This window comes from Salmo salar, chromosome 18 (genome assembly GCF_965601325.2).
Source record: "Salmo salar chromosome 18, fSalSal1, whole genome shotgun sequence".
Classification (NCBI taxonomy): Eukaryota; Metazoa; Chordata; class Actinopteri; order Salmoniformes; family Salmonidae; genus Salmo; species Salmo salar.
Genome location: NC_138308.1, coordinates 68,719,518 through 68,732,842, shown reverse-complemented (window position 1 = coordinate 68,732,842; position 13,325 = coordinate 68,719,518). Strand labels below are relative to the sequence as shown.

General features: G+C 41.1%; 1 protein-coding gene across 3 annotated transcripts in view; it reads right to left on the bottom strand.

Annotated features, from left to right (window-relative positions):
- The window catches only part of LOC106577501 (cGMP-specific 3',5'-cyclic phosphodiesterase), a 92,661-nt gene that overhangs the window by 44,831 nt on the left and 34,505 nt on the right, over positions 1 to 13,325 (bottom strand). For all 3 annotated transcript variants that reach the window (XM_014155561.3, XM_014155558.3, XM_014155559.3), the window contains exons 3-4: positions 9,275 to 9,448; positions 1,239 to 1,328 (exon numbers count right to left, since the gene is read on the bottom strand). In XM_014155561.3, coding sequence (XP_014011036.1) covers positions 1,239 to 1,328; positions 9,275 to 9,448 — 264 coding nt within the window. The remainder of the gene's footprint in view (positions 1 to 1,238; positions 1,329 to 9,274; positions 9,449 to 13,325) is intronic.

The window sequence follows — 13,325 nt, the reverse complement described above, 5'->3', positions numbered from 1 at the left end:
AGTCAAAACTGTAATTCAGCCACTCAGGAACATTCACTGTCTTCTTGCTGAGCAACTCCAGTGTAGATTTGGCTTTGTGTTATAGGTTATTGTCCTACTGAAAGGTGAATTAATCTCCCAGTGTATGGTGGAAAGACTGAACCAGTTTTGCCTGTGCTAAGCTCCATTCAGTACATTTTTTACCCTGAAAAACTCCCCAGTCCTTAACAATTTCAAGCATACCCATAACATGATGCAGCCACCACTATTCTTGAAAATATCGAGAGTGGTAATCAGTAATGTGATGTATTGTATTTGCTCCAAACATAACATTTTGTATTCAGGACAAAAATGTCATTGCTTTGCCACATCTTTTGCAGTATTACTTTAGGGCCTTGTTGCAAACACGATGCATGTATTGGAATATTTTTATTCTGTACGGGCTTCCTTCTTTTCACTCTGTCAATTAGGTTAGTATTGTGGAGTAACTAAAATGTTGTTGATCCATCCTCAGTTTTCTCCCATCACAGCCATTAAACTCTTTAAATGTTTTAAAGTCCCCATTCGCCTCATGGTGAAATCCCTCAGCGGTTTCCTTCCTCTCCAACAACTGAGTTAGGAAGGACGCCTGTATCTTTGCAGTGACTGGGTGTATTTATACACCATCCAAAGTATATTTAATAACTTCACTATGCTCAAAGGGATATTCGATGTCAGCTACCAATAGGTGCCCTTCTTTGCGAGGCATTGGAAAACCTCCCTGGTCTTTGTGGTTGAATCTGTTTGAAATTCACTGCTCGACTGAGGGACCTTACAGATAATATGTGGGGTACAGGGATGAGATAGTCATTAAAAAATTATGTTAAACACTATTATTGCACAGAGAGTGAGTCCCTGCAACTTATTATCTGACTTGTTAAGCACATTTTTACTCCTGAACTAATTTAGCCTTGACATAACAAAAAGGGTTGAAAACGTATTGACGCAAGACATTTCAAGTTTTCATTTTTAATTCATTTGTTAAATCAATTTCACTTTGACATTATGAGCCATTGTGTGTAAGCCAGTGACAACAAATCTCAATTTAAACCATTTTAAATTCAGGCCGTAACATAAAAAAAAGTAGAATAAGTCAAGGGGTGTGAATACTTTCTGAAGTATTCACATACTCTCCCTTGAAACCCATTCAAAACAGCACAGGACATGACACGGAAGTAAAGCGGAAGGGGCGGTTACTTTCACAGTCAATTGTGTCTTACCTCTTCTCTATGGTTCTTGATGGGCATACACAGGATGCTCTGGGTCTTGTAGCCTGTAATCTGATCCACCTCTGCATTGAACCTGGGGTCCTGTGATGAGATACAAACAGTATGAATTACAATCTCATTTAACGTGACCAGACATGTAATCACAAAGCATCTCGTAAGTAGGAGCGCTGACCTAGGATCAGGTCCCCCTCTCTTATTCATTATGATTTAAAAGGTAAAACTGATCCTAGATCCGCCCTGAGACACTTTGGGGCCGATTCAGACTACGCACGCCTTTCCTACGCACTTCTCAGTAGTTGGTATTCAGATTCACCTTATGGAGGAGCAAAACCAGGTTTGTGGGCGTGGTTTCCTTGTGCGCACTGAATACATTTACTTCAACCGCAGAAAACACAACGCCTGGGTGGCCTACCAATTTCATCTAGGAGTTTTTGATCAATTCTTTTTTTTTCTGTTCATTTCTCTGAAGCAAATATGGTGTACCCTTAATTTGAATTTGATCAGCACAAGACTTGAATGTAGACTATAGAGACTGTGTTCAGAATATAGAAAGATAGCCATGAAAGCATTTGCATATTTGTCTCTGTTTCAGAACCCATGGGTAGATTTCTAACCCCTTTGATTTTAGACATGATTTGTGTTTTGGGGAATAATCATGAATCCTACTTCATGGAAAAACAGAGCCTCTACGCATGAATAAAAAAAGGTGTTTTGATTCATTCTGAAAGTTGCCACATTAAAGTTCATCAATGTTAGCGTTGGAAGTAGTTTAGCCTTCAATATAATTAGAATATGGAGAATAGTATAACGTAGTATGATATAATACATATACCCTAATTGGAAAGGGAAAGGGAGATACCTAGTCAGTTGTACAACTTAATGCCTTCAACTGAAATGTGTCTTTCGCATTTACCCAACCCCTCTGAATCAGAGAGGTGCGGGGGGCTGCCTTAATGGACATCCACGTCTTCGGCGCCCGGGGAACAGTGGGTTAACTGCCTTGCTCAGGGCCCTCACTGATCATGGAACTGTGTGATAGCAAGTTCTAAGTAACGGTTTGAGCTCCATCATGATTTAATAATTCTGCATGTCCCAATTTTTTTTTTTTACTACAATTTGTATTTGGCCTTCATTAAGCAATATCCAATATTACTTGACCCTCAGCCACAACCAAAATGATGTAACAGCGTTAACAGATGAAATAAATAAAGCTAGGCTAAATCAAACAATGGAATGTTATGATACCAATGTAGGGAAGGGAACAAACACTAAATTGGCAGTTAAATATACCATATTATGACTTACGGTTGCTACCGATAGTGGCTAATAATAGTTAACATAGGCTATAGCCTACAAATTGAAGGAAACAGGAAAAGTTGGGGCATTCGATTAAAACATTCTAGAGAACACAAAGGTTGCATTTGGAGTGGCTCTTTGCCTTGTCATCCAATTTGGCTTGTGTCTCCACATTTTATCCCTGCTGGTTATAAGGTCATACAATTAAAATTCTGCATAATGGCACAGCATTTCATACTTCACTGTGGGGAAGGGGCATAAATAGCCCAAACCGTCATGTTGATATACTTTTCAGTTTCCTGACATATGACTGGTTTCACATTCATCTCCTCGATCATAAGGTAAAATAGATCTAAAACAATTGTCATTTAGCCTACATTTACAATCCCCTTATCATAACGGATTACTCATTTACCTACAGTCCCTTCAGAACGTATTCATACCCCTTAACTTATTCCACATTTCGTTGTGTTACAGCCTGAATTCAAAATGGATTTAAAACAAATCCCATCTACACACAATAGCCCATAATGGCAAAGTTAAAACACATTTTTTAGAAATGTTTGCTAATTTATTGAAAATGATATTCAGAAATATGTTGTTTACATAAGTATTCACACCTCTAAGTCAATACTTTGTAGAAGCACCTTTGGAAGCGATTACAGCCCTGAGTCTTTCTGGGTAAGTCTCTAAGAGCTTTCTACACCTGGATTGTGCAACATTTGCCCATTATTCTTCTCAAAATTCTTCAAGCTCTGTCAAATTGGTTGTTGATCATTGCTAGCAAACATTTTCAGTTATTGCCATACATTTTCAAGTAGATTTATGTCAAAACTGTAACTTGGCCACTCAGGAACATTCACTATCTTCTTGGTACGCAACTCCAGTGTAGATTTGGCCTTGTGTTTTAGGTTATCGTCCTGCTGAAAGGTGAATTAATTTCCTAGGTTTTCCTCTAGGATTTTGCTTGTGCTAAGCTCCATTCCATTTATTTTTTATCCCGAAAATTCCCAGTCCTTAACATACATTTTAGTCATTTAGCATACGCTCTTATCCAGAGCGACTTACAGTAGTGAATGCATACATTTCATACATTTATTTTTCTGTGCTGGCCCCCCGTGGGAATCGAACCCACAACCCTGGCGTTGCAAACACCATGCTCTACCAACTGAGCTACAGGGAAGGCCCTGTAGCTCAGTTAACGGATTACAAGCATACCCATAACATGATGCAGCCACCACTATGCTTGAAAATACGGAGAGTGGTACTCAGTAATGTGTTGTATTGGATTTGCACTTTGTATTCAGGACAAAAAAATGTATCACTTGCCACATTTTGTGCTGTATTACTTTAGTGCCTTGTTGCGAACAGGATGCATATTTTGGAATATATATATTCTGTACAGGCCTTCACTCAGTCATTTAGGTTAGTATTGTGGAGTAACTACAAGGTTGTTAATCCATCCTCAGTTTTCTCCTATCACAGCCATTAAACTCTGTAACTGCTTTAAAGTCACCATTTGCCTCATGGTGAAATCTCTGAGTGGTTCCCTTCTTCTCCAGCAACTGAGTTAGTTAGGACGCCTGTATCTTTGTAGTGACTGGGTGTATTGTTACACCATCCAAAGTGTAATGAATAACTTCACCATGCTCAAAAGGTTATTCAATGTGTGCTTTTTTCATTTTTACCCATCTACCAATAGGTGCCCTTTTTTTGCTAGGCATTGGAAAACCTCCCTGATCTTTATGGTCAAATCCGTGTTTACAGATAATTGTATGTGTGGGGTACAGAGATGAGGTAGTCATTCAAAAATCATGTTAAACACTATTATTTCACACAGAGTCTATGCAACTTATTATGTGACTTGTTAAGCACATTTTTACTACTGAACTAATTTAGGCTTGCCATAACAAAGGGGTTGAAAACGTATTGAAGCAAGGCATTTCAGCTTTTCATTTTTAATTAATTTGTTAAAATTGAGAAAAACATCATTTCACTTTGACATTATGAGCTATTGTGTGTAGGCCAGTGACAACAAATCTCAATTTAATCCATTTTAAATTCAGGCTGTAACATAAAAAAAATGTAGCTCTTATCATATCAATTTATAAATTACATTTCATGGAGAATGCTCTTATTTCTATCAGAAAAAATAAATGAGATACTTTTTTGAATTGGAACCGGCAGGTTTGCTCAACCTTATTCATGGTTTCCTCGTGTGTAAAGGTGGTGGAATTATTAGGTCAGAATATGGCGTATCTTTAGACACACCTCAATTTCTTTGATCTCCACTCCAAACGTGTACCTTGCTGGCACTGGCATTTCCCTCAAGGTCAGAATACACATAGAGAGAAAAGTGCATAAAAATGGAATAATGTTCCATTTATGCGCACGTAACTCAGGTCTGAATTTCCTCCTTTGTGGATATGGGCCCAGAAACACATGGACATTCTAGACAATTGACTAGACATAAAGGAATACCCACCACATTTTCCCTTTACTGTGAGAATGACCAGACCACTGTTCTGGATCCCTATTTGGTGAGACAGAGGCTGAGTCCCAAATGGCACCCTATTCCCTATATCGTGCACTCATTTTACACAGGGCCCATAGGGCTATGGTCAAAAGTAGGATTTCATATAAGGAATAGGGTGTCATTTGGGATGCATCCAGAGTGGATGGATGTCCTGAAGTACCCTCTCCTCGTGGCTCTGCGACCACCCACACCGTGACCTTTCTTTCTAGATGGTGTGTGCACATGTACGAGCATGCCTCAGATGCCTAATACACACGGACACATTTTGTGACTAAACGATGAACATTATACTGATTTCATAAAACACCCACTTTCCAATTCCCATATAAATTCCCTTCTAACCTCCACCCCACATAAACAAGGACCAAATCAACTGCACTCTCTTTCCCAAATGAGTCATTTCTTTTCCTCTAACACTGGACACGCCTCTAAACAGAGGAACTCTTAATCAACTAGAATTTCAGACCTAGGTCTTCAAGAGTCTCAAAGTAGGAGTGCAGATATAGGATCATTTTTGTTGCCATTTAAATAAAAAGGAATACGATAATATACAGTAACTTAGATCAGCACTCCTACTATGAGACACCTTTTGATTGCAGGCCAACATCTCTATGACTAATGTAGAGACTGAGAATAGAGCCAGACCAAATCTTTTGAGGCAGACTTTCCTTATTAAAATAATAATCTGCCTTGGTTATTTGAATTCTAAAGTCATTTATATGCCTGATGATATTTTTACAAGAGAAAAGTTATGATTTTGCTATGATTGTGGCTATGATTTTTTAATAGTTCTATCTTGGAGTCAATATTACCTGAGTCGGTCATTAGTGTATAACTTACGCTGGTCACAGAAATCGTTGAAATATATTGAACAAAAATATAAATGCATTACGCAACAATTTCAAAGATTTTACTGAGTTAGAGTTCATATAAGGATATCAGTCAATTGAAATAAATTCATTAGGCCCTATTCTATGGATTTCACATGACTGGTCACAGATATCTAAAATAAAAGTTAGTGGCGTGGAAGAGAAAACCAGTCAGTGTCTGTGACCACCATTTGCCTCATGCAGCGCAACACATCTCCTTTGCATTGTGTTGATCACAGCACATTTTAGAGTGGCCTTTTATTGTCCCCAGCACAAGGTGCACCTGTGTGATGATCATAATGTTTAATCCACTTCTTGATATGCCACACCTGTCAGGTGGATGGATTATCTTGGAAAATAAGAAATGCTCACTAACAGGGATGCAAACAAATTTGGGCACAATATTTTAGAAAAATAAGCTTTTTATGCATATCTTTTATTTCAGCTCATGAAACATGGGACCAACACTTTACATGTTGAGTTTATATATTTTTTCAGTGTAAAAGTGACCACTGTTCTAGAGACAACACCGTAGGGGTATTGATAAGAAAACTTCCCCTGTAAATTCCACATATGGGTCTGGCCTGTGCGGCTGCCAACCACTTTCCCCACAGAGTGCTGCGCCACATCAAACATCCAGAGGGGACTTTTGATCCCGGTTTCACCGACAATTTGAATGCCATCCCAACTGCCCAAACTGGGGCTTAACGAGCCAATCAAAGAGCTAGGAATTCCCTAGGTAGGAGCTACCTCTATGCAGAGTGACGCAGATGCACTTCCTGAAAGCTTTGGCTGTTTTGTAAAAACATAACGCAGGTCCCGTATCAGGTTCTATGGACCCAGCTGGTGGCTTGTTTCGCTAAAGGACACACACACACACACACACACACACCACACACACACACACACACACACACACACACACACACACACACACACACACACACCACACACACACACACACACACACACCACACCCACACCCCCCCTCTCCCCTGTCCATACCGGATTAACAAACTAATTGGACACAGGTGTGTTGACAAGAAGCCACTGGCTCTCTCTCTCTGTCTTTGTCTCTTCCTCGCTCTGTCTCTTCTAATTTATCTCTTCTTCTCTCTCCCTCCCTCTCCTCCAGTCTAGGTCCCTGTAGGCTTGTTTAGGAAAACACCCAGCCACTTCATCAAAATTAAGTGCTATAAATATCACCAATAAAGTCATCGTCGTCAGTCTGAAAACTGTTGGCCGGCAACCAGATGATTGCGTAGCAGCTAGCTAATCAGGGGTAAGGTAGAGTGATGTCACATGAAATTGCATGTGAGTAGACATGGACATGTACACAAAGAAGAAAGAACACTCTCTCTTTTCTCTCTCTCTCTCTCTCTCAAACATCTGCCTTCTCTTTCAAAGACATACTACCTCCACAGGGGGTCTGGCTGAGTGTGTGTGTTTGTATGTGTGTGGGAGCACACGCATGTGCGTGTACGTGCGTGCGAATGTGTGCGTGTGTGTCAATGTGTGTGTGTGTGTGTGTGTGTGTGAGCTCTTCACATTACACATCCTGTCCTCCTTACAGACTCTGGCTTTCATCTCCCTCTCCACCAATTGACACAGCTGGGACCCTACTGGGAGAACACAGAGAAGTTTACATCTCCTAGAGCAGTGGTTCCCAACCAGGGGTACTAGGACCCCCGGGGGTACTTGGCCTATTTACAGGGGGTACTTAAAGGGGTTAAAAAAGGTTGGAAACCACTGTCCTAGAGAGGGGGATCATGTCAGGAAGACCTCTGGTCCTGCTGCAGTCTGAGTAGATACACGCGCCATGTACGTAGTCAAATGCATACTGTATGTCTACAATCCTGCTCTTAATGTATATGTGACAGCAAGGTAAAAATGGAATAGAACAGCGGCCACTTGCAGCTGAAGGACACACACATGCACACACGCACACTACACACACACTCAGCAGTCAGCACAACCGTGTATTTTCCATGGCTGAGAGACAGCAAGGAAAGCTGAGCCCTGTTTTAGGCCCTGTGCAGTGACATCACTATGTGGGTCAAAGGTTAAACTCCGGCATGGTCTCCAGGGGCCATGACATTGTAACTGGGCCAAGACTGATACTACGACCTTTAATCATTACAGATCATTACAGCATTACTACCTTTACTCTACTGTATATACTCATGACTGACCATCTTAGACTGCCTTGGTAATGACAGGTTGAAATGGCAAGACGGTTTGATTATTGATTGCAGCAAGAAAGTGATACGTCTTGTAAAACAATACCCAACAGGATCGATATACTCAAACTGTCAAGGAACGACGTGTCATGAGTGAGGTATGTCTGGGCCCTTAAGTAAAAGAAGGTCAACTCGCACCGATTTTTGTGAGTATTTCACTTTAAGCATGTGTGTGAGAGGGATTGAATGCATGTCCTTCAGTCCAGTGATGTACTTTTTGACCTACGTGATCGTGTTTGATCTCTAATTTTTTAATTCTCCCTCCCTCCCTCCCGCTCTGTGGTTTATGCTTGGCCAGTCACTCTCAGATCCTGCACTCCGACAGCAAAGACACATACTCTCCAACACAAACAGTATCCTGATTCAAAACACACACACCAACATCCTCATTATATTCATCATCATAATCCTACCTACGCAAACCTACGCAAACAGCACCGGGTGTCCATATTACCTGACATGCAGCAGAGAAACAAGGGAGGCTGCAAAAAAAGGAGGTCAAAAGAGGATTACCCTTTATTTTACAGTATTACCTAGGTAGTACTTAGACTGTACACGGGAATATGTTGTAATAATCATTCAATTACCTACTGTGATAACTACATTTGGGTTTCTTGACGATTCATTGAAACAGGCACCACTACCATGTGATACCCGGTGGTCATCAATTGTGATGAATTCTTTGAAGTAGGCATCATAAATTATCGCTTTTAACAGCATAATGTTTTAGTAAGTACCACCTGAAATAGGACAGTAAATGAAAACCTTACCCAATAAGGAAAATAAAAAGAGAATGAGACTACAAAAAAACGAGGAAAGAAAGGCTCTGTCTCGACGAGTGGCGCAGCGGTCTTAGGCACTGCATATCAGTGCTTGAGGCATCACTACAGACCCTGGTTCAATCCCGGGCTGTATCTCAACCGGTCGTGATCAGAAGACACATAGGGCGGCGTTCAATTGGCCCAGAGTAGTCCGGGTTAGGGGAGGGTTTGGCCGGGGTAGGCCGTCATTGTAAAATAAGAATTTGTTCTTAACTGACTTGCCTACTTAAATAAAGGTTAAATAAAAAATAAATTAAAGTCTCACCTCGTAAGCGTTCTTGATGTTGAGGGGCTGGCCGGTGGCCGCCACGTGACCCACAATTCCCTTGTTCCACTCCAGGCGGATGCAGCTATTAGACACCTCCTCCAGTGTGGAGCCCTCGGCCACATCAAACAGCCTGCTCACCAGGAACTTCCTGTTGGAGCTGTCCTCACCCACCTGGGATCACACAACAAGGAACAGAAGTGAGGTCATACCTATCGAGATTCTACAGGAAGAAACTGTGCAAAATGCTCTACAGTTTACACTACGCCATGATTTGATATGATACTTTCCTGTTCATTTGCATGGAAATGTTCTAATTTCTACCTGATATGGTTGTATAGTCAGATAGATAAGGATTAGACAGGAATCCAAAGATATGAGCAAATAAAATTCATAGAATAAAAAGGGAAGCTTTACATCTTCCTAAATCTGAGTGTGGTTTTAACCTTCCTGACCTGGAATTGTATCAAGTGCCGTTTAAGATGAGGGAGGGTGATTTTTATTTCTATTACAGCATATTGGATGACTGTCATTCATATTCTATTCACCCAGTTCAATGTAACAGCGATAGGTTTAGGCTACAAAATGTTCCCTATACCCATCATGAGGTTGCCAAAACCTAGCGTATGAAAGAAAGTTTAAAACTTAGGTGCACACAGGTCGAGAGACAAATTTGAGGTGACAGACAGTGACACATGGACAGACAGTGAGATTTAATACCGCCTTTTACACTTGCCTGCATGTAGCTGACATAGGGTGTAATTAATGATGATGATGTCCAGCAGTTGCAAACAAGAGTTTCTATTGGACAAATTCAGGTATGTTAATTCCACGTTTTGTTCCGTTTAAGAAATGTTTTTCAACAGAATTGGCGGAATGAATACACCCCTGATCGCACGTAAACACTGTTCCCTTTCATAGCAACCACGTTGTATCCGTTCTCGCATCTCTCCTCCTCTCACCTCTTCCCTTCACTTGTGGCCAAACCGCTACACACAGCCTACATCGTTGTCACCATATTAGCTAAAGTTATGTCATAGTCAGCATAGCTAATAAAACGAACGCGTTAGTAAACCCGCTACAATCATGCAGTAACGTTACAGTGTATAGTCAGTAAGCAGTTACACCGGCGGGTCCCGGTGGCAATAAATGAGTAATACCAACAGCTTACCTTGTTGGAAAGTCATATCCAGCAAGCTAACATAGCATCCCTCTGTTTGAGCAGGGTGTTTCAGTAGGCTAAACAAGCTAGCTGCATTTGCTAGCTAAGTAAGTGAAACTGCTTCTCTTGCTTCTCTTGCTTCTCCTTAATTTTGGAAGAAATTAATTTGTTCAAAATGTTCAACTATTGTATTTCTCTCTCTGAGTCAACTACTCACCACATTTATACACCGCAGTGCTAGCTAGCTGTAGCTTATGCTTTCAGTACTAGATTAATTCTCTGATCCTTTGATTCTGTGGACAACATGGCAGTTCATGCTGCAAGAGCTCTGATAGGCTGGAGGACTTCCTCCGGATGTTGTCATAATTACTGTGTTTCTATGGAAGGGGTGAGAACCATGAACCTCCTAGGTTTTGTATTGAAGTCAATGTACCCAGAGGAGGACGGAAGCTAGCTGTCTTCCTGCTACACCATGGTGCTACCCTACAGAGTGCTGTTGAGGCTACTGTAGACCTTCTTTGCTAAATAGTGTGTTTTAATCAATTATTTGGTCACGTGATTATATTTAGTATAGTTTTATCTAAAAATTATAACTTTTTAAATGTTTTACAATTTATATTTTTATGAAATTCACTGAGGAGGATGGTCCTCCCCTTCCTCCTCTGAGGAGCCTAAACTGCAACACGCTACCCAAGGCTTTTACTTGCAACAAAGTTAGACGAACAATGGGTACATATTGAAGATGCACATGCTCATCCCCAGAATCTTTTTACATGTCTATGTTCAAAGGATAAAGCTAATAACATTAACCACTTCATAGTTAAGAACACTAGAACAATATGGAAGAATATGAAACATATTCTACAAGAACCAATATCACTCCCTAAAAACACAACCCTATGGAACAATCCTTGAATAGCACTTCAGAATTCACAGATAAGTTGATCCACATGGAAAACTAAAGGCATAAAAACCTTAAATGACTTGGTAACAGGAAATACACTACATGACCAAAGTATGTGGACACCTGCTTGTTGAATACAGTGAGAGAAAATAATTATTGATCCCCTGCTGATTTTGTACGTTTGCACACTGACAAAGAAATAATCAGTCTATAATTTTAATGGTAGGTTTATTTGAACAGTGAGAGACAAAATAACAGCATAAAAAGCCAGAAAAACACATGTCAAAAATGTTATAAATTGATTTGCATTTTAATGAGGGAAATAAGTATTTGACTCCCTCTACATCAGAAAGATTTCTGGCTCCCAGGTGTCTTTTATACAGGTAACGAGCTGAGATTAGGAGCACACTCTAAAAGGGAGTGCTCCTAATCTCAGTTTGTTACCTGTATAAAAGACACCTGTCCACAGAAGCAATCAATCAATCAGATTCCAAACTCTCCACCATGGCCAAGACCAAAGAGCTCTCCAAGGATGTCAGGGACAAGATTGTAGACCTACACAAGGCTGGAATGGGCTACAAGACCATCGCCAAGCAGCTTGGTGAGAAGGTGACAACAGTTGGTGCGATTATTCGCAAATGGAAGAAACACAAAAGAACTGTCAATCTCCCTCGGCCTGGGGCTCCATGCAAGATCTCACTCACCTCGTGGAGTTGCAATGATCATGAGAACGGTCAGGAATCAGCCCAGAACTACACGGGAGGATCTTGTCAATGATCTCAAGGCAGCTGGGACCATAGTCACCAAGAAAACAATTGGTAACACACTACGCCGTGAAGGACTGAAATCCTGCAGCGACTGCAAGGTCCCCCTGCTCAAGAAAGCACATATACATGCCCGTCTGAAGTTTGCCAATTAACATCTGAATGACTCAGAGGACAACTGGTGAAAGTGTTGTGGTCAGATGAGATCAAAATGGAGCTCTTTGACATCAACTCAACTCGCCGTGTTTGGAGGAGGAGGAATGCTGCCTATGACCCCAAGAACACCATCCCCACCATCAAACATGGAGGTGGAAACATTATGCTTTGGGGGTGTTTTTCTGCTAAGGGGACAGGACAACTTCACCGCATCAAAGGGACGATGGACGGGGTCATGTACTGTCAAATCTTGGGTGAGAACCTCCTTCCCTCAGCCAGAGCATTGAAAATGGGTCGTGGATGGGTATTCCAGCATGACAATGACCCAAAACACAAGGCCAAGGCAACAAAGGAGTGCCAACAAAGGAGTGGCAAGAAGAAGCACATTAATGGTCCTGGAGTGGCCTAGCCAGTCTCCAGACCTTAATCCCATAGGAAATCTGTGGAGGGAGCTGAAGGTTTGAGTTGCCAAACGTCAACCTCGAAACCTTAGTGACTTGGAGAAGATCTGCAAAGAGGAGTGGGACAAAATCCCTCCTGAGATGTGTGCAAACCTGGTGGCCAACTACAAGAAACGTCTGACCTCTGTGATTGCCAACAAGGGTTTTGCCACCAAGTACTAAGTAATGTTTTTCAGAGGGGTCAAATACTTATTTTTCTCATTAGAATGCAAATCATTTTATAACATTTTTGACATGCGTTTTTCTGAATTTTTTTGTTGTTATTCTGTCTCTCACTGTTCAAATAAACCTACCATTAAAATTATAGACTGATCATTTCCTTGTCAGTGGGCAAACGTACAAAATCAGCAGGGGATCAAATACTTTTTTCCCTCACTGTATCTCATTCTAAAACCATGGGCATATGAAGTTGCCCCCCCTGCTATAACAGCCTCCACTATTCTGGGAAGGCTTTCCACTAGATGTTGGAACATTGCTGCGGGGACTTGCTTCCATTCAGCCACAAGAGCATTAGTGAGGTCGGGCACTGATGTTGGGCCATTAGTGAGGTCGGGCACTGATGTTGGGCCATTATGCCTGGCTCGCAGTCAGCATGTTTTCCTAT